This window comes from Phaenicophaeus curvirostris, chromosome Z (assembly GCF_032191515.1).
Source record: "Phaenicophaeus curvirostris isolate KB17595 chromosome Z, BPBGC_Pcur_1.0, whole genome shotgun sequence".
Classification (NCBI taxonomy): Eukaryota; Metazoa; Chordata; class Aves; order Cuculiformes; family Cuculidae; genus Phaenicophaeus; species Phaenicophaeus curvirostris.
In genome coordinates, this window is record NC_091431.1 from 2,666,323 (window position 1) to 2,690,872 (window position 24,550).

The 24,550-nt window shown below is 35.9% G+C and overlaps 2 protein-coding genes across 9 annotated transcripts in view; both read right to left on the reverse strand.

The window, feature by feature from the left end:
- The window catches only part of HSD17B4 (hydroxysteroid 17-beta dehydrogenase 4), a 201,307-nt gene extending 200,535 nt beyond the window's left edge, over positions 1–772 (reverse strand). The window contains exon 1 of the mRNA XM_069880538.1: positions 768–772. The gene's annotated coding sequence lies outside the window, so the exon portion shown is untranslated. The remainder of the gene's footprint in view (positions 1–767) is intronic.
- DMXL1 (Dmx like 1) overlaps positions 1–24,550 on the reverse strand; it is an 81,475-nt gene that overhangs the window by 43,332 nt on the left and 13,593 nt on the right. For 5 of the 8 annotated variants that reach the window (XM_069880529.1, XM_069880535.1, XM_069880527.1 and 2 more), the window contains exons 3-16: positions 22,517–22,594; positions 20,340–20,418; positions 19,631–19,763; positions 17,254–17,320; positions 14,645–14,820; positions 12,988–13,177; positions 11,351–11,519; positions 7,249–7,461; positions 6,275–6,528; positions 5,491–6,175; positions 4,853–4,974; positions 4,202–4,291; positions 3,816–3,918; positions 1,249–1,365 (exon numbers count right to left, since the gene is read on the reverse strand). In XM_069880529.1, coding sequence (XP_069736630.1) covers positions 1,249–1,365; positions 3,816–3,918; positions 4,202–4,291; positions 4,853–4,974; positions 5,491–6,175; positions 6,275–6,528; positions 7,249–7,461; positions 11,351–11,519; positions 12,988–13,177; positions 14,645–14,820; positions 17,254–17,320; positions 19,631–19,763; positions 20,340–20,418; positions 22,517–22,594 — 2,476 coding nt within the window. The remainder of the gene's footprint in view (positions 1–1,248; positions 1,366–3,815; positions 3,919–4,201; positions 4,292–4,852; positions 4,975–5,490; positions 6,176–6,274; positions 6,529–7,248; positions 7,462–11,350; positions 11,520–12,987; positions 13,178–14,644; positions 14,821–17,253; positions 17,321–19,630; positions 19,764–20,339; positions 20,419–22,516; positions 22,595–24,550) is intronic. The other 3 variants (XM_069880531.1, XM_069880530.1, XM_069880528.1) reach the window with 2 other exon arrangements.

Genomic DNA, 24,550 nt, shown 5'->3' on the forward strand with positions numbered 1-24,550 from the left:
TTTTAAAAAGTCAATGATTTCTTTTAACCCAAGGAACAATTCTACTCACTTTAAAACTTCCAAAAAGAAAGATAAAACATTACTTAAAATTTTCTTTTCATTTTAATGAAATGTGTTCCCATATTCTGATTTAAGATAAATGCAAGCACAGCTCAGATTAAATACTTCTGAAATACTAGAACTGCTGAGAAGTTACAGCTTTAAACATTACAGGTTTAAACAAACTGTAACAAGAAACACCAAAACTGCTGACACATACATGTGGTTACTAATGGAATTTAACACTTCATTGAGTACAAAATAACTGTAGCTAAAGAAAATTTAATTAAGGCCTCCATGTCTTGTCATACCAATTGAGGAAAGGTATTTTTCAGAGAAGATATTTTAATATTTGCTTAAAATGTAGGATCTTGGAGATCACCCAATACAAGGGCTTAGTTACTTTTTTTTTTTTTTAATATAATTCAACAGTTGAAGTCTCCATGTGATGGATTTGGAACATGAAAATTGCCTGTATGTTGGCTAAGAAGATTTATTGGTATGTCCTCACCATATTAGGTCAGAAAATTCGGGTTTTTAGTATTCTCACTAACTTATAAGCTAACTGCAAACATACTTAAAATAACTGATGAAATCCTGCCTCTGAAAGCAAGAGTAGGAATGAACAATTTGGTTTAAGTGATAGAAATATGCATTACAACAGATTCTGCTGGTTTGTAGTCAATGCCAGATTTACATTTTCTTAAAATCTTTATATGTAAATAGAAAACTACTGAAGTATCTCTTAGCTTACTTTAAAAGTTTTATAGTTTTTGTGGTAGTTCAGTAGCCTGAAAGGGAACCAGCAGATTTCAGAACTTCAAAATCGTTCATAGCTGTAAATGTATCTCTGATGTTCAGGTGCTTCAAACTACAGTCCAGTTTCAAACTTATGTGTAAACTCAAAAATGGCAGAACAAAAACTCCTGAGGAGAAAACATCTGAACTGTTACACTCTATTAAAATCAAACATATACATTTCCCCTCAGTATGCACAAAAAATGCCAAACTTTGGGCTCAAAAGCTTTGTCATTCTGAAGATTAAGAAGTAGTTAAGAAGGAACAGGTTGTGATGAAAGCTTGTAATCAAAGAATTATGGTTCTTTTAAAAATGCTGAAATACAACTTAGGATATGCTGAATAGCAAATATATTCACCAGACAGTGATTTTGCTTTTTGTAAACAGAAAACTCAAGGAAGAGGGCTTACCCACTGAGACAGGGATTGACTTCAAATGTAAATGCCACATATGTAGTAACGAATGGTTTTGAGTATACTCTATTACTATTAAGTAGAATTTTTCAGAAAATCCATTCTGCTTGTTCCCTGTTGAAATTCAAACCAGGAAGATCATACGGGTTATTCATCTGAAAGCAGAACTAAATCTAGCTGGCTAGCAAATAATCATAATTAAGGCACTGTGAACTAATATTGAAATTCAATAGTCTGTCTGACTACATCCAACTGTTACATTAATTTTCTCAGTATTTCACCACAAGCATTAGCACTACAATTACAAGTACATATATGAAGAACCGTCAATACTTTCTTTCAGAGAAGACAATTTATTTACCTGAATTTGCTGTATTCAAAGTTAAATCTCAGAACATACACTCAGCCCTACACCTTTGTCTTTCATATGTTTGTCTCTTACAGTCTCTTCATTATCTGTTAGGGGCAATTGTAACAGTTAAGACAGTGAGCTAGTGGGAGTTCTGGCCTTTAATGTATAAAAAAGCATATGTATAAAAAGGACAGGCTGATAAAGCTGCAGTTGACCAGCCTGGAGTAGAGAAGGGTCCAGGTAGACTTTATACCTGCTTTCCAGTACCTGAAAGGGGGCCTGCAGAAAAGCTGTAGAGGGGCTTTTTACAAGGGTGTACAGTGACAGCACAAGGGGGAATGGATTTAAATTAGAAGCGGGAAGCTTTAGATTAGACATTAGGAGGAAATTCTTCACAATGACCATGGTGAGGCACTGACACAGGTTGCCCAGGGAAATTGTAGGCGTCTCATCTCTGGAAGTGTTCAAGGTCAGGTTGGACAGGTCTTTGAGCAGCCTGGTGTGGTGGGACATGTCCCTGCCCACGGTAGGGCGACTGGAACTGGATGGGCTTTGAGGTCTCTCCCAACCCAAACCATTCTATGAGTCAATAGAAGTTAGATCTAGAGAAGAAACGCCACATCAACAGTTAGGAAAGTCACAGCCTAGTCTAACGGACAGGCTCATCGATCACAACCCAGCCAGACCCACTATGTGGTCTGGAATGCACAGAAAGTATAATGCTTCATCCTAAGAAATTATTTGCTAGAGTTTCACCCTAAGAAAACACAACATAAGTTGTAATATTAGTTGGAAAGCACTTCTGGAGGGTGCATCCAGCTCTTCTTCCTTAACGCTAATGTAAATCCACCAGGACAAAGAAGGAATAGGTAGTTTAATAACCATCTTTCCTCCACGATTCCTCCAATCCTTCTTTAGGTGTGCAGCTACACAAAATATGATCAAGAATAAGCCGCATTTGCCCTGTGGGTTTGATACCAGGTGGTTTACAGTTCTGTAGATAAAAAAGCAAGTGATTTTTTTCTTTTTTTAACGAAAAATGAGCTAAACACTTAAATGCTTTATTAAAGAGGAAAGAGTGCGGGGGGCGGAGCAAAACTGAAAAGCTTTAAATTACTAGAAAAAGCCTTCTAATTAGAATGTACATGAATGCTTCTAAATTATAGTTTTTCAAAGCGTCAAGTTTAGTCCCATTTCTAACATGGTAGCAATCCATATAACTTTTAACACACATACAGATATATATAAAGTTCCAGTTTCTAAGATCAAATAGCTTCCACATTTCTATTTCATAAGTTACTTAAGATGCAAATGTAAAACAAATTTGTGCTGCTGGGCAACACTTTTTGTTCTCTCCTTTGTTCCCCATTTTCAAGATCTCATTTGCACTTTTTGACCCCTACTGATAGGTGGGTTCATATTTTCATAGATTAACTCCATTATTGCAAATCTCTTTCTCAACTATAAACAGTTAATTCAGAATCAATCACTATACACACATATGATGATCCGGTGGGTCTCTTCCAACCTGGTTATTCTATGATTCTATGATTCTATATATAGTCAGGTAATATTTCCCTAAGTGTTTCCCAGGTCTTTTAACAGAAATAAATTCCATGTACCAAATTATTATGCAACATTTAGACCCTGTTCCACAACTCTGCTTCCTTTTACTCAACATTCCCCTCATTATTGCAGATGAATTGGTATCACAAACTTTACACTGCCCTTTTTCCAACACATTATTTCACTGAACAAAACAGAGCAAAACTGAGATGCCTAGACAACACAAACTCTAACCCACTCCAACAATATCATTTATTCCAGAGCAATTCAGCTCTGCTTTAAGACATAAAAATCACGCATTACTTTTTGTATTGTGTTTTGTAGTTGTGTTTTGGGGAATTTATTTGCCCTGCCATTTATTATACTATGCAAAGCCTGAGGAGCAGAACTTCCATCATGAAAGGGTGCAATACGCTTTCATATCCTGTCATACCTTACAGCTATACACTCCACATTTAAAACCCTTCCCCCATTATGTAAAAAAAGGTACCAGCAATGGAATGCTTAATACAGTACACAATGGATATCTTGTGATTTAAGCTACTTTATATAACATCTGGTTACACAGTACTCTTAAAAGGAAGTGAAACACCCATGAGTTTCATTAGACTAGATCTTCTTTGGAAAAAAAAAAAAAAATCCTTACCAGAGTCTGATAGCTTGTTCTTCTTTTCTAGTACTTCCTTCTCCTGATTATTTAAAATGAAGTCTTCTTGAAAAACATGGAATAACTGTGTCTTCCTGCCACGCTAAGAAAGTAAGAACACACACAAGAAGTGAACACTATGGAGTGTACTGTTTAAGACCGCAGTTCTGTGTTAGATCACAAAGGAACTACACTGAAGGTGATTTTTCTTAATTTGTTAAACAAAAAGAGTTACAGCACAGTCTCGGGGTTTTTGTGTCAGCCCTTGTAAGTCAGAATGAATCTTTAAATATCTCACCTGTACCTAATGGAGGGCTCAGGTACAGCCTTTATTATTACACTTTTTAAACATCTACTTATGGTATGAGTACAGAAAAAAGTCTTACAAGCTCTGTGATAGCATCCAGTTCAATGATACATCCTGGGCGAGCCGTAGATTGCTGACTTATGATGTTAAAAACTTCACCAACATATTTCTGTTTAAAGAGAGCCAGGGACATAGTCTCATTAACTCAGTTTTGCACATTTCTGTGGCACAGCCTGCTATGCAGGTGCAACATCACTAAGCAAGTTGTTAACTTAAGCATTAAATATATAATGGTTGCAATCCACCAAGAACACAGGAAACATTCCCACTTTTATCAAAAGCCACATTGTTCTTGATGGCTGAAATGTGACAAGAACATCTGGAAAGCCTTCCATTCAGCAGTTCCTTTTCCCAACATGCAATGTTGTCTCAACTCTTTTTAGGATGGACAACATGCACGCTATTTTTTGCTCTGTTATCACCTCTCCTCGTGCAAGTCTCTCAGAGCCCAAACACTGACCTGCCTTTACATGCAGAGTTCGAGATTAAATGGAATTCAGTATGGATACAGTGCTAAAAAGTGTTATCATTTAGTTTAGACATGCACATATAAAGTACCATGATCTGTGAAATCCTCAGCAACCAGCTTAGTCAGTTACCAACAAGTGTGAAACTAAAGCCACTGAACGAAGTTCCAACCACTAAGAACTTGAGACAACTTTTCACTTACAGAAATTTCTGGATTGGAGAGTTCACACAAAAGTTTCTTAGCATCTATTACAGCTTGATACAATCTCAAATGCTGTCCATCACTAGCCACAAAGCAGGCACTTGGAGAATTGCAGTATGCACCTGCCAAATAAAAATGCAAAAAGTGCTCAAATATTCAAACACCAAGTTGTTCATTTTTTTTTCCCCTCAAGAATCAACTTCAAAGTTATGAAAGAAAACAATATAGCACGTGAGAAATTCTCTTGTTAATTTCGGTTCACAAGCAACAACTACAAAGTCTAACACTACAGTCAGAAAGCACATAAAAGTAAATAAAAAGACATGAGAATCCAATTTGCAAACCAGCACAATACCTATCTCTGAATTTTTCAACATGGTCTGAAATACACATTAACATCTCAGAACTTTACTGTATTAGTTTCTAAAATATCAAACATAAAATAAGGTGGAACACCACAATTATTCAAATATGAATATCATCAAGTATCAGCTGCTTGGAAATTTGCGAAATAAAGGACCCATGCTTAATGTTTTACCCAATGCACTGAAGTATATCCACATTATCCATTTTACAGCATCATTAGGTTATATTACTCTTATTCTAGAAAACATTACCCATCAGGAAACAAAACTCACCAAGGCAATAGCTGGGTATAAGTGTGGGCAGCCAAGCAACATTAGAAAAAGCTGAAACGTGGAGAGAATTGATCCGAGCAAGTTCAGAAACTCCACCAGAAAAGGACAAAGGCCCAACAGGGTCAACTCTCCAAAGAATAAGTTCGCTGTAAACTGCATTGGGATCCTGGGATGTTACATTTGCACTGCCTCTGGTCTGAAGTCGTACTGGTGATTCCAGAGATTTTGAAGAATCATTTGCCTGTTTTGCACTCTCAACATCTGGTGAAATTAGAGCATTATGATGTGAGGTTGTAAGCAGCAGTGGTAACACTGAGTGGCAAGCCAAGTCATTAAGATGAAAACGGTGACCACAATATCGGGATTTATGTGAAATACTGAGTACAGTTGAAAAAGCAGATTCCTCAGCAAAACTCACTAGCCATTGATTCAATGACCCATCTGCATGTTTGGAAATCATCATAACATTGGGTGTGAAGATACTTAGTTTTAAACTATTGGTTGATTTACTGTGTCCAGAAGAGATAAGCATAGATGAAGATCGTGTAAGTCCAGGAGGCTTCTGTTTGCCTTGTTGAATAGCTAAGTCAACATTTTTGGTACAAGCATACATCACTACACTTCTGCAAAGAGAGTTTGCATCACCTGTTGGAAATGCAACAGGAATTCTTGAGACAAATGATACCTGGAATTTTAAGAAAGGGGGGAAGAATAAGTATTACTATTATTTTCTCATCACACCTCTCACTGAATAACAATGCATAATAAAGAAAAAATAAAGTACCTGCACCTGGCGAAACATGCCAGGCTGGTATTCGTCTAGCCAGTCCACATGCCATACCAGCAGTGAACCATCCATAGGATGTATGCTGAACAGCATATCAGCATTTTTACTCCATTCAGAAAGTAGTAGTTCAATTTCATGGTCAATAATAGCAGAAGATAAAGGAACAAGGCCAGAAATTTGAGTAGTTTTCTCATCACCGAGTTCCTTCTTTTCCTGGTTTTCTTTTTGTTCATCTCCATTTTCATCAGCTTCTAGAACACACACACACACACATACACGATATTCAAAGGCAGAACTATAGCAAGTAGTGTCATTCAGGCATTGCAGAATCTTTCAGGCCTTTTAAAAACCACTCAAATAAACACAAACTAAAAATAATGAAAATTTTAACCAGAATCCTCTTAGTGGACCTCAGTCAATGACTAATAAGTCAGAATAGTTTGTATCGCACCTTAGTTTCAAATACTCTTTTTTTCCCCATTTTATATAAATTTTTGCATATGTAGGCAGAACAAAAGCAGTCACCTTCGAACTGTGTATATTTGATTGAGTACGTTGTGCTATACATTGTGCTATACGTTATAAAACTATTTAAATTAGGTGTTATTACACCTTCAATTAAGAAAAGAAAAAAAAGAGGAAGTTAATTCTAAGTTTGCCCTTGGTTTCTTAAATATGCTAAGAAAACAACACTTTCATGAAAAGGCCTCCAGGTAAGCGTAAGAAACTAACACAGTTTTCAACATAAATAACTCAAAATCCCTAGAAGAACCATCAATAAATCTAGAATTTCTAGACACAGATTTTTAGAAGTTACTTATGTACTTCCAGTGTAAAGGAAGGAAATGTATAGAAATGCTACTGTAATTTGCCTGTATCCTTACATGTCAAATCATCTGCCTCTTCACATGAAAGAACATTACAAATTACTTCATAAAATGAAAGCCATTTGTCTATGATAAGACTTTTACCTTCTTCTGATCTGCCATCCATTTGGTTAGACTCCTCAGTGTTAGTCTCAGGAGAACGATGTTCAAAGCGCTTCTTAAGCTGTTGCAAAAATACTTCCATGGATAAGGTAAAATGAAGTTCTTTATTGTTTAGCCAGTGCACAATAAAAGGTCCACTTTTTTCTTCATTTTCGCCAAGACTCAGAGACGTGATGGAAGGGAGCAGAGGAATATCTATCAAAAAAATATGTTAAAACTTTTGAAATCCAAGTGGTTTGTTAAAAACAGTTCTAGAGAAAATGTTTTTAAGCAGAAATCCTACCATGAAAAATAACTACATTATGTGTATTGCCATGTGTCATTCCTTTCACCAACACCACTTACTTTGAGTACTAAATCGCTTGACTGCTACCACAGATGTTGAGATGTTCCACAAGGAGACTCTTCGGTATGCTTACATTAGGACCACAGTATGGTCCTGTGCCCATTACAACTTCATGATCACAGAATCACAAAACGGTTTCGGCTGAAAAACTCCTTCAAGATCACAAAGTCCATCCAGCCCTGCTATGTCTGGCACTAGACCGTGCCACCAAGTATGACATCTACTTATCTTTTAAACGCCTTCAGGGATGGTGACTCAATCATCTCCCCAGACATCCTGTTCAAAGCTTGACAACTTTTTCAGTAAAGGAATTCCTCCTAATGTCCAACCTATATCTCCACTGATGCATCTTGAGGTCATTTCCCCTTGTCCTGTCACTGGCTACCAGGGAGAAGAGACCAACCCCCACCTTGCTACAACCTCCTTTTAGATAATTGCAGAGAGCGATAAGGTCTCCCCTCAGTCTCCTTTTCTCTAGGCGAAGCACCACCAGCTCTCTCAGCCACTCCTCATAAGGCTTGTGCTCTGAACCCTTCACCAGCTTTGTTGCCCTTCTCATGAATGAACACTGTCTGTACAGGTTAGTTTACCTTTTCTTTTGGGACTACAGTTCAGTATGAACTAAATTTAAGCAGAATTCTCCAGCATTTAGTCCACAATGGAGGCTGCAGAAGGTATGCACTGTAATCAAGGACCACATATGACAGGGCTTACACCAGCAAATGCTAGTTCAGTTGACCAGAACCGAACCAGAAGGTGTCCTCTGTAACACCGTCACATAAAGCCAGGATTTCCAATTCCTGTAGATTATGTCATTATTTTACATTGCCCTGTGATGCTGCTTGGTGTCCTAGGTTGCTGTGAAAAATAAAGCGGTATTCACAAAGTAAGCAGCAGAAGCCAGTATCAGGCTGCTGCAGAGTAATGACATCTAAGTGCGGCTAAATAGCAACCAGGTGATTTACTGAGATTTTCCCAACGAGCCACAGAGCAACAGCGCTGAAAGCTCAAACTGTATTTAATTCCCACCTAGAAGTCTCTATATGTATTTTCATGTCATCCTGCTCCCTGTTTAGGCAGCATTACTTAAATTACACACCCTGGGAGACAAAATACTTATTACTCCAATTCCAGTTGCTTGGTTGTTTTTTTTCAAAGTCAGTGATGAATTACCCTCCAGTCTAGCCTATGAAAATGATAGCTGAGAGCACACAGAAAGAAGGAACATCAGGACTACCAGTAATTGTGCTGTGGGAAGGGGACACAGCAGTAGACATGAGCAAGCACAGATTATTGAAGACTGTCTTCCTAAAAGGGTTAATTAACACAATTTTCAAAAATATTGTAATACATCTGGCAAAAACAGAACGTGGAGGGAAGAATTCTGTTGAACTCTCTTCGCAAGATGAAGCTACAGTAAACTTAGGAAGGACAACTAGAAAGATGACTACAGATTGGCTTATAAATTGACATGCTCTGACTACATATCAAAAGATGTCTAAAGAAATCATCTTTTTTCCCCAACTACCAACTTCAAACTGATGATCAGTTCCAGACAAAATCCTCAGCTAACTTCTATTTGCTTCATAAATCACATTCACTCTTTCCAGAAAAACTTCTAAGGACTTTGAAGTTTTTGGAAAGTTTTAGTCTTCCATTCAAGAACTCTCTCTGCATTTGACTACAGATAATTTTGTCCTAACGACTGTGTGTGTTCCTACCACTGAAGTCCATTCAGGTTGCATACCACTTTAAGTAACATTCTATTATAAAAGAGGGTCTCAAGGATTTTGTTGCTGTAAGAAAATGAGTTTCAAAATTAACAACAGAGCACAAATATAATAAAAATTAAAAATACATTTATTGATATATATGACAGTATTATTCTTCAAAAAAGTGAAGTGAAAGGGAGATAAAGATGCTTTGGCCTAAGCTTTTATCAAACACTCTGAATGTTGTAATAAGGACAAATTTTCAAGTGAGAGATCATAAACCAATTTGGCCTAAATTAAATGAAAGAAAATACAATTAGGTTTTCAGATCAAATTTAATTCCAAAAGGGCAAACTAAAAGGACTACTTAGAGAATGTGGTTAGACTGAGGTACTTAAGGACTTGACTGTGAGGAAGAACAGCTATTTCTTCAAATTAAGATTTAAGACATGAAAGTTACTTCAAACAGTGGTTCTGCATTAAAAACGAACCTGTTATCCTTCAATATGCTGAGTTAAAGATCAAGTGATCCAAAAGATAGTACCAAGACAGATAATATTGGTACAGATAACATAGGAGTGCAAGATTTAAAAGGACAAAGATGCGTGTTAGACATCTAGGAAAATCTTACAACATTCTTCTCCAAGGTTATTTTTATTCCCATTCCATGAGCTTGCTGTAGGGAATACCTACACTGCAAAGACTATTTAAAATGAAATTAAAGTTTACTCAGTTATTATATATAAACAAACAAGGAACAAAGTGCATTAAGGGTAGATATAAAAAAGACCGTGAAAGATTATGTGCTATCCACATTAAATGTCAGCTAGCTCCTTACGCAATTTGAAGCTGTAGAAATGCAGAGAGGAGACCGATGAAACTCTAAGATTTGGAGAAATCTCCCTTTATGACATTTGGTAATAACATGTAATGATTGGAGACATTTCCTGTAGAAATAGGACAGCATGGATGGTACAGTACAATACTGCAAGAAGTTTCCTTCTGGTAGGGTCCACGTGATTCTAGTCATAACTATTAAAAGAAACATGAACTAATACAGAAAAACATAAAGACTACATTCTAGTCTTAGAGGAGAAAGTGTTTACAGCTTGCTTGCTTGTTTACAGCAACAGCAACGGAAACCAATAGTTCTTTAAAATCATCCCAAAGACCGTACAGCTACAAACACAAATTAATCATGAATGCCTTTAGGTCAAAACTGGCCTTTCAAACAAAGGTCAGTAGCAACAAAAAAAAAAAACAAAACAACAAAACAACTATTTAAAAATGCTATATATTAGAAAGAGCTTAACTAGTTTGAGAAAATAATTACATAATATGTTTGTTCCTTAAGTCTAGACAGGCAATCCCATCACAGCAGTAAAACCTTAATGAAAAGCCATTCAATACTGCATTTCTATTCAGTTTTTCAATGAGCAGATATCTGCTTCATTTGCAGCATATACAAACAACTATGAAGACAGCATGAATCCCCTATTATTAACAATAATAGGGGATTTTCCTTAACGCCTATCAACATATTGCTTGAGTGCAAGAGAATATTTAAGTTTAAGGAATACAAAATAAAGTCATGTTTTGCTTGGTTCAGAGACAGAAGAGAAGCATGGCAACATGTGGTTACTTCAGATCCTTAGTGTCAGTCATCTTAAGAAGCTTAGAAATTTTAAATTTCTCAGTGTGTTCCCAACGCTACACAAAACTCTAAATAATTTTTTAACGCCAGTTACAAATACCCAGCCTTCTGCACCTCAGACCACTATGAATCCTAGTTGAAAGATGGCATAGAAAGAAAGATAGGATTACTGCAGAGGAAATTTATTCAGATCATTTTATTACTGTAGAAGAAGGTTTTTTCATGCATTAAAAGAAACCAATATGCTAGTAGTTTTTCATGATCATGTAAATACTATACAAATAAATTTGAATCAGTTAAGCTGAGACAGACAACACAGACCTAATAGAAATTATAGCTCACCCTACAGGAAGGATGTACGACAGTTCTCACCTGTGGCTGGGTTGATACTGGCAGCAATATGGAAATGACAAAGTGCATTTGCATGAGGAGGGATGTTCCTGTGAACTTCATGGGGATCTTGCTGATGAGGAGCATATCCAGTATGCGCTACAATAGCACCTGACCTTCTTCTTCCTCGTCGAAAGTGCCTCAGGTTTAACTGCATGAAGAATAAGGTGTCATTTAAATTTCTTTCAAAAAGAAAAGGCAGATTTAATCTATAAGTGGTTTTCTAAATAGCCCTGAATGAAATTTTTTAGTTTAAAAGCTACTTTCTTGCAAAAATTACACCGTTCAGGTTGTGTCTGCAGAGAAGAGACACCAGTGCCTTCACATTCATAACACAGTCATTGCTTCATATTTCAGCATGCAGACAACATTCATACTGTTCTTATACTTGAACAGAAAACATTAGTGTTTCATGAACATATATCATGCTCATACAAGATTCTGAACAAAGCAAGCAGCAAATCTGAATAATCTAATTTCAGAAAATGGAAATCTGGATCAGTACTTTTAAATCTGGTTAGTACACCTCTCCAATCAAAGAGGCCTTATATTTTATAAGATCTTTCTCCTTTCATGCATACATGCTTCCCGTGCTTCAACTTTTAAGACTGACTATGCCAGTATTAAGGAGTCTCATTCCACATACTGCATGGTTCAAGCCCATTGCGCTGTACAGGCATCAAAAAGTACAAAAAGATATACAATTTGCATTACACATGGCGTTATACCCCTGCCATTCCTTTTCACTTTCTATCTATTGCATCTTATCACAGCATGCACGTGTAAAATAGTTTTCTCTTAGTTTTTATGTAATTGTTATTTCTGCTTTCCAATGTTGCCTTTTATTTTCAACAGGAACACAGATTGTCTCTGATTTCCTTTCCCCTCCTCCCTCTGAATGCCTTTTCTTTGCTGCGTTGTACCTTTCAGCCTGTCATTTTTCATCTATACCACAGGTCCTAAGAAAGCACTGTGCGCATGCTAAATGCATCACTCCACTGAGATGAGTACAATGCCTACATACTCTCTTCCACAGCTTTGTAGGAGACCGCTAATGCTTCACCTTCCCCCTGCTCCCCATTCGTAAGAAAACACTATCTGGTGAGGATCATTTGCCTTAGACATACAGCTTAAGAGCAGTATGGTTTGCTTGAGGACTACAGGAGAAAGGCAACAAAAGCTATCTTTCTACCCTCCGTATTATCACTATTTTTTCAGTGGCATAAACCAGAGAATATCCTACAAACTTCAGAAGTAACAAGTGAGTGCCTACCATCACTAAGGCAGCATCATTAGAGGGTTTCACACAATGTATATGCAGTATGTGCTCCACACTGTTCTAGCTCTTCAAACTAGACTGCAAAGCCCTTTGCTTTAGTTACCAGAGCAAAACAGGCTGCAGCGTCATAAGTGCGTCCTACAACATGAAAGCTAAATAGGACAGCTGTCAGATTAGCCTAAGGAAGACTTCAAGTAAATTCACTCTCCTGTAACATTTTCTGCACATCTATGTTATAAAGGATTTCACATGATACAAGTTCAAGGTACTAATGACAACACTGCATTAAATTACGTGTGTGCTTATGTGTTTGCTCTCAGTGTTCAATTTCACTTCTTACCTCCAAAGCGCTTTGCACTTTTTCCTTACTTGATGTATTTCTCTTGAAGTTGTTTGTGAAGTTTGCTGCTTCACTCCAGTTGTTGTAGCCACCACCATACAACAGGCTGTCGTTGGGTAACAAAGTCTCTGCCCAGAGACGGCAAACATTATCCTTACAGCAAGTCAGGAGTACATTGCAGACAGCACCACTAATGAAAGAAAAAACAAAGGTGTGAAGAAGCTGCTTACTGTCACACAGTGTCAAAGCAAAACAACAGCACCAAACAGTTCTCCATTATCAGTTTTTGGGGACTGCACCAAGTAATTAAAAGATGCTAAGGAAAGAAAAGCCCAACAATACATTCCCAGGAAAATGAGTGATGCTTTTATATCTATACAAGTACCTGAATAGAAATTAATTCAACTTCAAACTTCATTACACAACTGCACAACACCAAATTATGGACTTTAGTGTATATAATTAGTCACAGCAGGAATAGAAAAATTTATGGTTTTAAAGTGTGTGACAATCTAATTGTATTCTGGGTACCTGTTCTCAATTCTCCAGATCTTACTGCTATATAAACACATACAAAATTATATATCCAAGACAAAGAAACCAAGGTAATACCAGGAATACAACAGCTAATTCGAAACTACAAGCTTTTCTTAACTGCTGCTTTTCCAAATTAGTTTTGTGTTACACATATATCCAAGACATTCAATTAACCTAAACTCGGCACTAAAAGAAAACTAACCAAAAATCCATGCAGATCATTAGCTTTCCAGTTTATGTAAGTTCATAATTGAGTTTTAGCTGAAATCTAAAAACTATATGAATAGACTGTTCAGCAGCAACTTCCCATAGCCATCATGGAGCCTATGGATTTTCAAAACTACAGTAACGCCTTTAAGAAGTCTTCTACTTAAAGGCTGATGTAATAAAACCAGCATAAAAGGTACAAAAAGGTACACAGAATTCAAATGGCTACTTTTTGGAACAATTCAGCAAAAAGATGGTTGCAGGGCACAAAACTTCTAACGCTACTTAAGTCTGAGCTTGCAATTACTGTTGCAAACTAGGGATAGGTCATTTAGGAATTGTCAGAACACTCAACAAACATCAAAACTGAAATATCCATTTCAAATGATTGTTTTAATTAGTTTTCCAGATATGATTTCAGACAGAGGTCTAGTTTTGTACTAGTTAGAGAAATAAACTAAAAGACATGGAAGTATTTGAATGTTTGAGAAAGACGACTGGAAGCGAGAGGACTTCTGAATTTCTCTGATTGCGTTAGGACGGAGAGAGAGGTTGAAGCTGGGAACAAATGCATAAAGAGTCATTTAAGACAGCGGAGTCAAAAGGATGCAAAGAGAAGTAATTTCACAAGAGCTGATTTTATATTTAGTTCAAACTCTAAGCCAGTCTATAGGACTCCCTTTCTATCTTCCCAGCTCCTTCCCAGTTAAGAGGGTTCTTACCACCCTCTCAAGAACTTCAACATGAAGGAATTATATGAACACCAACAAACAACATATAAGGTGTGTAAACTCAATTATTAACTTAAGTAAACTGTACAACTCGCATGACTGTTGACTGTACAGCTGAGAAGACTGTAGAGCTTGAGGTCTTTGGGGCAATTTACTAAGTGCAGGTTATTAGAACTACTGACCGTGGCATGAATTTACTGGTCTTCCTCCATGAAAATGCATTCACTGACCGAGGATGAGCCAAATAAACAAATGAAAAATCAATTTCTTTTGCCTGTTTTTCAGGACTCGCACCAGGTGGTGTTACCGCTGTCCGCCAACTATCTGTGTTGTACCATACTTTCACAAGACAATCATCCTGGGGAAAGAAAAAAGACACCAAATAAGACTACCTTGCATAAGAATACGACGCATTTCAAGTACTTCTGGGTATGTCTCCTGGGTTTTTGTTTTTATGTAAAATACTTTCCTGGTGACAGGAAGTCAGTTCAGTAAATAGAACTTCAAAACCTGATCTTAAAGAAAACACAGTAGCAAAACCTTCTTTGTAATCTCTCTTCTTATTACTAACTTGGATTTAATTTTGCTTTTCCTGAATAGCTGCCAGCTTTTAACCACAAAAATGCAAGCTCTAAAGGCTTCAGCTGGTATTCAAATGCAAATAGAATAATAGTACTTTGACAGAAAAACGTGTGTGTGTAGGTTTGGGGGGTCAAGTGTTAGGAATATAAACAAAGGTCAAAGATAAAATTCAAAAATCAGACTCAGTTCTGCTCAGTGTGCTTTTCTTAGCTGCACACATACATAAATTAAAAAAAAAATTCATGTTCCTAGTGTCCTCATGCAATTAAAGATCAGATATATTTTTCTGGACCTAGACTGACAAGCTGTTGTTCAAGCATTAAATATGAATGGTACTAAAATATTATATTAAACTGGGTATGCTTAATATGACCCTCCTGGGGGTAAGGGGAGGTTGTACTGCTGACCAGCATCGTCTGTCATAAAAATATTAAATAAAGAAGTCACAGAAACAAAAGATACATTTTAAAGATTCTGCAGGCAAGTAATTAACTTACTCATTTATGGTAATAAATCCATCATTAATTTTCCTACTTAGTAATTTTTCCTACTTACCCTTACTTATTTAATAACGGTGCTTTGTGTGAGTTTGCAATGCAAGATAACACAACAGGACATAAGACATTCCGGTCAAAAATGCTACAAAGACATTATTTCTACAGAAGCTATTTGCAGACTAATTTATTTTTCCACAATTCAGTCATACAGTAACATTAGTATCCATTAAAACTTGACTTGTAAAATAATATTAACTCTACACATCAAATAAACATGTATCATGAAATACATATAGCTATATTGCAAACAATGACAAAAACTTTCTTTTTTTAATAAAGCCTGTACTCTTAACTATTTTAGAAGTAATAGTTAATTTCAACATGACTGGAGTAACTCTCCTTTCAGCCAGTAAATGGCTAAAGATATCACATAACATATAGCAAGTAATAAAACATCTCAAATAAACAAAATGGGAGGGGGCAGTAGAAATTCTTGCTGTGTTATTATCTGCAGAATAGCTTATGATCAAGAAACTTCAGTGTTTAACTTAATGTGCTGGAAACCAGTCAAATGCAATACAGTTTACCTAGGAAAAGAAACATAGGCTGTTTAACAGAATTTTCATATGTTTGCCTCTTCCTTAAAGACATCAAATACTTTAAAAGCCTTCTAAAAAACAAGTTTTCTAAGCAAGCACACTGATTTGAAACAGCAAGCTTTACAGGAGAAAACGAACACCTATAACTAAGCACGGTAGTGTCAGCTGCTCTTGACGCATAGATCATCGAATTATGCATGACAACTACCTTTTCAAAGCAAGAATTGTTTGCAGACTGAACCATGATATTAAGAGATACCATGATCCAAATAGCAACAGCAAATACTACTACTAAATCAAACACTGTTCTAACCAATCTTGATGTTTACATACTGACTCTTCACTCATGCTCCTGAGATGGAGCAAATCAAATTGTACAACTGCCTTCCATTCTTAAGTCTGAAACTCTTGCTGTCAGTTTAATATTTGCTCTGGATTCTGTGACACTTAAACTAGGCTTTCACTAACCTCAGAAACTGCATTGTCCCAAATGACTTTAAATATTAGCATTTTGTTTCTTTTTTAATAATTCTATAGTCTCTGCTAGGTTCTAGTGGGAGGTGTCCTTGCTCAGGGCAGGGGACTGAAACTGGATCATCTTTATGGTCTCTTCAAACTCAAATCATTCCATGATTCTATGATGATTTTATACAAATAGGCATACAGATTAATGTACATAAAAATATATTTAAGAACTATTTTTGATAAATGGTGTTAGGGTAATAGTGAAATACTGAATATATTTCCTCACTAGAAGGATATTCATTAGTGAGTTCACCCATAGATCTCCCACATTCACCAAAACTCTTCTTTCTAGTTTGGTATTAATAAAATAATAAAAATAATAATTAATAAAAATAATAAAAAATAGGTATTTTTAAATGGTGAGCATTAAATATTTGTTGGGTGCCTCTCTCCTAAACTACTTTTCTCACAAATTCTTATTTACCAAAATATAAATATGAATAGAGAAACACACATAGAAATACTATGAAAAAAATATTAAAATAAATTCACTAAAAAAGCTCTTTTTGAATGGTTGTTTTTGCTTTGTTTATTTGCTTTATTAGGTTATTTGAATTAGCACCAAACAATTAGAAAAAAAATGCTTACCTTTCCAGCAGTAGCAAAAAACTCTCCATCTGGTGAGAACTTCATTAAACAAACTTGAGAGGCAGTTCTATGAAATAAAAACAATTAGAAACAGAAAATAGATTTTAATAACTTCAGAATTTTAAGCAGTTTATTCCCCTTTGAACTCATGGAAAGTGACTTAAGGCTTACGTGCAAGTGCCCATTGTATTTTGTGAAACAACTGAAGCTTTAATGAAGTCCAGAAGGACTAGGAGGTAAACTTGAATGCAACACATGGTTCTGGTCACACCAGACAAACAGAAAAGCAAAAAGCTAGAGCTGAAGGTGCTACAATATCCAGTATTCCTAATACCATACGAGAAATGGAGTGCTAACAGATTAGACTGTATGCACATATGCTGTACTACCCCTTCATAATCATTTAGATATCAAATTAATTTCTGCTATCCCATATTACCTTCCAACTTAGATGAAAAACACCTCTATGTCTTGTACTTCCAACAGTTGTAACTCAAGGAAACAAAAAGGCATAAAAAGAGTACTGTAGTTACGAAGAATCCGAAAGTAGTTTTTGTATTAATGGTCATGCTGGCAAAAGATGCTACACCCAACAATCTAAACCTAAATATCTGGTTAATTTTTGCTGTGTTTTCATTTCACTGGAAATAATAATTAATGAGCTTGTTTTATGCATTTTAAAGTACTAAGCTACTGCCTAAGCAACCGGCTTATTATTGGCATCAAGAACATACAAAAATTTAATCATGCAGCACAAGTTCATCTTGAATTTATTAGACAGGTAGAACAAGTTGGAAAGCCTAACTTTATGGAAGGACTGAGTAAGCCACCAGGTAAACAACAGCATGAAACGTTAGGTGTGTGCAGCAACAACAGCAAGTCAATTACAAGAGTGTGCAAAGAAAGTCAACTTCCACCTCAGTCTAAGCACCATTCTCCCAGTAGGGCCAATATGGAGACATTTGCATGTGCCCCTCTGGACAAAAATTATTCTGACAAAGGGTACCCCTGCAAAATAACTACTTCGCAAACTTCTCCTTAAGAAAAACCTATTCTAAATCTAAACAAAGTACAAATGTCAGAAGAGGTCCAGGTATAAATGGTAAACTGACAGAGCAAGTTCTTTTGACCCTTTCCAGGATCTACTAGTTCATGTACACAACACCCAGCCTGCTCTCCTCCACCAAAGAGTTTTAGAGGGAAATAGGTGGGCAGTTATGAAGATTTCTGTAAGTTTTATGACACAACTGAAAAATATACTATTGAAAGAACAGAGGAAAACCAGTATCTGTATGATCTTGACTACTGTTACCACAACCTCACACACTAACACCATACCCATGGCCTTCTACCTACAGGCTAACTCCTTCCCTGATTAGAATGGAGAGATGAAGGTCCAGAGATGTCTCAATAAATTGAGTAAGTTCTCAATTTCTTTTATTTAGAAAGTTCATTGTATTCAAAGGAAAATTCTTCAGTTGCTGTTTGTATGATCTTGGGATTTTAAAAACATCCTGATAAAAGCTAGATAGCACACAGAAAAAGGAACAACTGGAGGAGTACAAAAGGAATTTTTTCAGGTACATCCAGGGAACCACCGAAACAATGCTTGCTAAGTGCTTCTTAAAGCATAATTTTGGGTGGGCCTCTTCAACCAGCTGCTTTGGGAGGCTTCTATAAGGAGATTATAATAAAGTACTGGTCCCAAGTGAACAGCGCACCTGATGCATTAGAAAGTATTCCTATGGCAGGAAGGACTGTGATTTCAATTGTCTCATGAACTAAGTTCTAAAATAAATATCTTCTGAATATGCCAATAAGCAGACACAAAGATTAAAATCAACATGAATACAAGAAGAACATTGAGAGATGGAGTAAAAGAGAATGTATTGAAATTTGCATGACTGTTCCAAACATCAGAAAAAACACAGGAGAAGTAAAATGTGTGTGAAAAGGGGAAGATCTGTGAGATGGAAAGAAAGGTCCAGTATATTGGACGTGGAAGGAAGGTTATTGTAATCATTCCTGAAAACACAACAGTTTTCCAATATGCAACTTTCACCTTACTTCTTGAACAAGGAAAAAGGCCTACTGGGACAGTCTCATTAGCACTCTTCCCTCTCTGCTTTCCTAGTGTTCAGCATAACTGAAAAACTGCCTAAGAAAAACCATCCCAAAACCAATTACAAATGATTCTCTAGGAATAAAGAAATTTCACATGTTCAAGGGGAATATGATTCAAGTTTATCACCTATCAACAGCATTTATCAGATTACAATATACAATAGCACTTCACTGAACTACACTAAGTATTTCATCCAAAAGGTACAAATCAGCGAGGAAAAGGGAATTACTTGTCTTTAAATGAGCTTCTTACTTGCATTGCCAGATACAATTCCATTCTCCAAGGCCAACATCTGTTCTTTCAGTATTGTCATTGTCAGAAGGATTTTCCAAAGGAACATTGGACCAAAGCTGAAGACAACTGGAACCAATCAAAAGCCGAGTACCTAAACCAAATATTTGTAACAATATAACTAAAAAATCAAGTGGCAAAGTATATACTATGAAGAGTGAGGAAAAAAAACAGTTTTGCAAAGCTGAAACTGCAGAACAGAATAAGTCAGCTATTATCTTGACACCTTTTCTTCAGCAAAGTTACCATAATAGCAGTGTACCTTTCACACGTCCCCATACATGGATGTAGGTGGGGTCAATCTTGAGATAAGATACTCTCATGAGACATTTTAACTTAAGTAGCTACAGCTGAAATTAACCACATTTTCAAAGTACATGTTCTGTAAAAGAATTGCCTAGAGCTACATCTCTTTCACAACAAATACCCACCAGTTAAGCCATGGTTTCAAACATTAGGTACTGCTGAGATCAGGATAATTGAGTAAGACCATACAAATGCACCTAATAATCTGGCTGTCTTGTAACAAGTAACAAAAGGTAAACTTGACTGCACTTTAGTGATCTCTGTAATTATAGGACAAAACAAAAAACTTTTCCTTGTCCCAAAAGAAGAGTGAAATTTAAATAAAGATTTAGTTGTGGTATCAAATAGATGTTTCTAATCTTACCTGTGGGATCCCACGTTAGATTATGCGCTACAGTTTCCAGTAAGATTTGAGCATTCTTCTGCCACTGATAGTGCAATGTCTGAAATTTTAAGTATTCACAAACATTAGCATGCAAATGCTTCCTTTCCCTGACTTCACCTTTTATAATAGAAATAGTAGATCTTCACTGCGTTCTCCACTCTTTTATGAAGGATTTGTTTAAACGAGACTACTGCTTATCTAATAAAAATGATGCACTCTGGTTTTTAAACAAAATAACTTTCCACTAATCTGACCACACAAATAGAAATCTCTAACTTCTTATTTTAAAAATATAGATTGGAAAAAAATGAATACCTAAAATCATTATCAGAATCTGAGGTTTTTTTTTATAGGGAAGTCTGATTTAATTTTTGGGGAAAAAAAAATATATATAAAAATTAAATACAATAAATGCACTTGGTCTTTGATATAAGTAGTTGTGGAATTAAAGGATTTCAATAAGGTCAAGATAACACACATGATTATTGTGTGTTCCCCCCACCCCATTTTTCTTTTTAATATAACAGGACAGTCAGTTATCTTCAGATTTTGCATCATTTCTTCTTTCACTGGAACAAGAAGAAGATTAAATTCACAAAATATTTATCCGGTCTGTTTTCAAAATAGGTTGAAAAGGTTTGATGCTTTGAATTATAAAAGAAACTGCAAATGTTTCTGGAAGTAATACTAAGAGCCACTAGGTTTTCTTCCACAAAGACAGACATTTTTAAAGTAATCATCCCTCACTCCAAACACATCAAACAAATACAAGACACAGTTAAAATGTAACAAACAAATCTTTCAGAAGTTTGGTAGAAAACAGTAAGAAGTACCTGCAGATAAGGATATAAATTAAATATTTATGACGCTGTTCTTGTTTCTGACCCTTAACATTCTAGTAGATGGAAGACAGACAATCTTACAATAACCTTAATATGCTGAAAATGATTGCATAGAGGTTAATAGCAAGAATGAAGTAACAGAGTATTTCTTCAATTACAAATATCTGAAGGCAAATAATAGGTGAAGAGTGCTTCCTCTGCTGCTTATAGTTACTACACTAACTTCAGAGTTACAATGTTAAGTGCACTGTTTGCCAGTAAAGAAAAACTTCGGAATGGAATCAACAACTCCAATGACCAAAAAGGAAAGCAGCAGTTCTAAAGCATCCATATGAGCATCAGAAGTTCCTTTTTGCCATTACTTTATTTCACTGCTTTCAATGGTCTAAATTATTTTATATATATATATACACACACACACACACACACACACACGCAGAGAGTACCAGCTATTTCATTAATATATAGAACGCCACTGGTTTACAGATACAGCAGGAACTATGTGACTGAGGTGGTTAGCGTGAAGAAGGGAATCCACCATACAGCCAAACAATTTATTTATACAGCCAAACAATTTATTAATATAAATGGAGAGACCAAACCCTTAAAGCGGGAGATAGAAACTCCTTGAGCAACTACTGATAAAGGCTTCGTATCATCAAACTTACTTTAACTAGACACTAATGCTTTAAATTATAAGAGTAATTCTTTCCATGTAAGAATTATGGTTAAAATAACTTATTCTGTATCATATCATTAGCCAGATATTAAGAATCTGGAAGCTAATTCAGCAAATCACTGTCAGCAAAACCAAGCCATGCTATCAAGCAAATAAACACTGCTCTTGCTCACCATTATATCACAGAAATATAAGCATTCATTTTAAAAAAGCCTTTTTGAAACTATTAGAGATTCCATGAAGAACATACAGTATCATAAACCAAAGTTAAAATAAGAATTGTAAAACACACCAGGGTATAAAGACAGGACGGTTAAGAAAGGAATTCCAGTTGTAATGGTTACAAACTTCGAGAATGAAGATATGCATATCTCTTTGAGTTCTGGAATACTTCAGTTACGAAATGTAGGGAGACATGAAACATTACAGTAAAAACTATTTTGTTTAAAACCATTTAAAATAACATCTCTCTCCCTCCTCCTACCATTATCACTTCCCAAGAACCGTGTTATGTCTCAAATTTATTCTAGCACTAAAAGAAGACATCAAAGAAATATTCAATTTTAAAGCAAAACAGAAAAATAAGTTAAGCTTTATAACTGTGTACCTGAATTTAGGGGTGATGAATTACTTACATTACGATGACTGCTGTTCTGCTTCAAGAGGCTAACTGGCTCAAAGATACAAATCACCTTTCCATAAGAAGCTGCAATCTAAAACAATTTATATATTTATGTACATAAACACACAAAGATGAAACAAGCCATAGAACAAACAAGAATAAAATACAAATTGTTGATTCTACTTTTAACCCTCCATCTATATAAATTTTAAGCTCACATCTATATCCCCTTTTGATAACAGAGAAACAACATTAGCAAAATTATGAAGCAAGTGTGGATGACAATAAAAATTCAATTCTTTATTTACACACTACTCCTGATGAACTACTGAGAGTACAGGTGGACATCAGCTTTTCTTTAAAAAATCAGATGTATTATCAATATTCTTTCCATATTAAATCAGGTAAACACTCAAAGGAGTCTGCAGAGTTCACATTCTCAGAAATGGAAAGTACACCAGCTTAGGGTACTTCTGTGGATTTCCTCGGCACGAGAACATGCCACACTATAAAAAGTTAATTCAGAATACTTGAGCTACACAAGCTAAATACTAAATGCAGAGAACTGTAAAACATATGAACTACTAAAAGCCAACATATAATATTTCAAAAAAAATTTGCAGTATGATCAGCTTCAATTAGTACTTCAAAATCTGATGCCAGCAAGTGGTACCAGCCACACCAAACTTCTGTATTAATACAGAAGTGTTTTATTTCAATATATTTATATATAAGAAAGCTTAAAACACTTGCTAAGAAGAGTCAATTATTAATGACCTTGGGCACAGAGCCAGAGAGACCTGTCCCAAGGCAATGTTGCTTAAAACTGCTCTGAAACACAGATTAACCAAAATAAATGAGTCTGTATAGTTCATTCATAATGGGACATCCTGCACTGTAAAGTGATGATATTAAGAGGAGCACATCTACTCTTCTGGTATGCTGTACTAGTCAATTTCCTATTTCTGAGCTTCTGGCTCAGAAAGTATTCAGTTTTCCTTTAACAACATTAAAGTAAGTAGGAGGCACTTTATAAAATATATTTTTATTCCAATATCGACCACAACAGCTCTGAGAAAAAAAAAAAGCACTAAGCTGTCTTACTAAGTTGCTATTATTTACAGATCCATTAATTACAGATGTAAATGACCTGCACAAATGTACCCATGTACAAACGTATCGATCCATACAAATCCTAAAATTCATAGATCCAAAGCTTCAACAGAAGCCCTCTGCATTAAAAGAACAGATAGTTAAATGAATTTCTATTGCAATAACAACCTAAACATAAGCTTGACCCCAAAACGCCAAGAATAATTTTGTCACAATTGCAACATGCCTGAAGAAACTTTTTCCTTTCACCTCAGGGCAATATTTGCCCTCTCTAATTTTCTTTAACTATCTCACTTAATTTTTTCTTCTCATATTTCTATTCCACATCCAAAGAGCAAGAAGTTTATATAAACTCATATTAATTAGTCTTTTCCTTTTTCCTTTTTTCATATTGTGGACAGTTCTTCCTTGGTTTTTTTTTGTTTTTTTGTTTAGTGGGTTTTTAAGAAAAATCAACCTTAACATGCCAAAATGCTAAAGAAAAGGTGTTGAGAGCAGCTACTACCCTTTGGAAGTTTCTACAGGCTTCCATAGTGATACAGCTACTCAGACTTGTCCTCACTAAGCATCATGCCACCAAAAAGAATAACGCAAATTTGGTGTTGAAGGACTTGAAAAACTACCATAACAACCATCCAGACATCAAACCAATGTCTATTGTAGTTTAAAGTCATGTTATTAGAAGTAAGATGTGCAGATAAGCCTTACTGAGTTGTAGGAGGGAGAGGTTACCGGCATTCCTAATGACAGACAGTTGGATCAAGTGCACTGCAGGCAGGGTTGCAGATAACACCAAGCTCAGCACCGCATTTGACAGAACTGAGGGATGGGATGTCACCCAGAGGGACCTGGAGAAGCTTGAGAAGTGGGCCCACATGAACGTCATGAGGTCCAACAAGGTCATGTGCAAAGTCCTGCATCGCTGTTGGTGCAA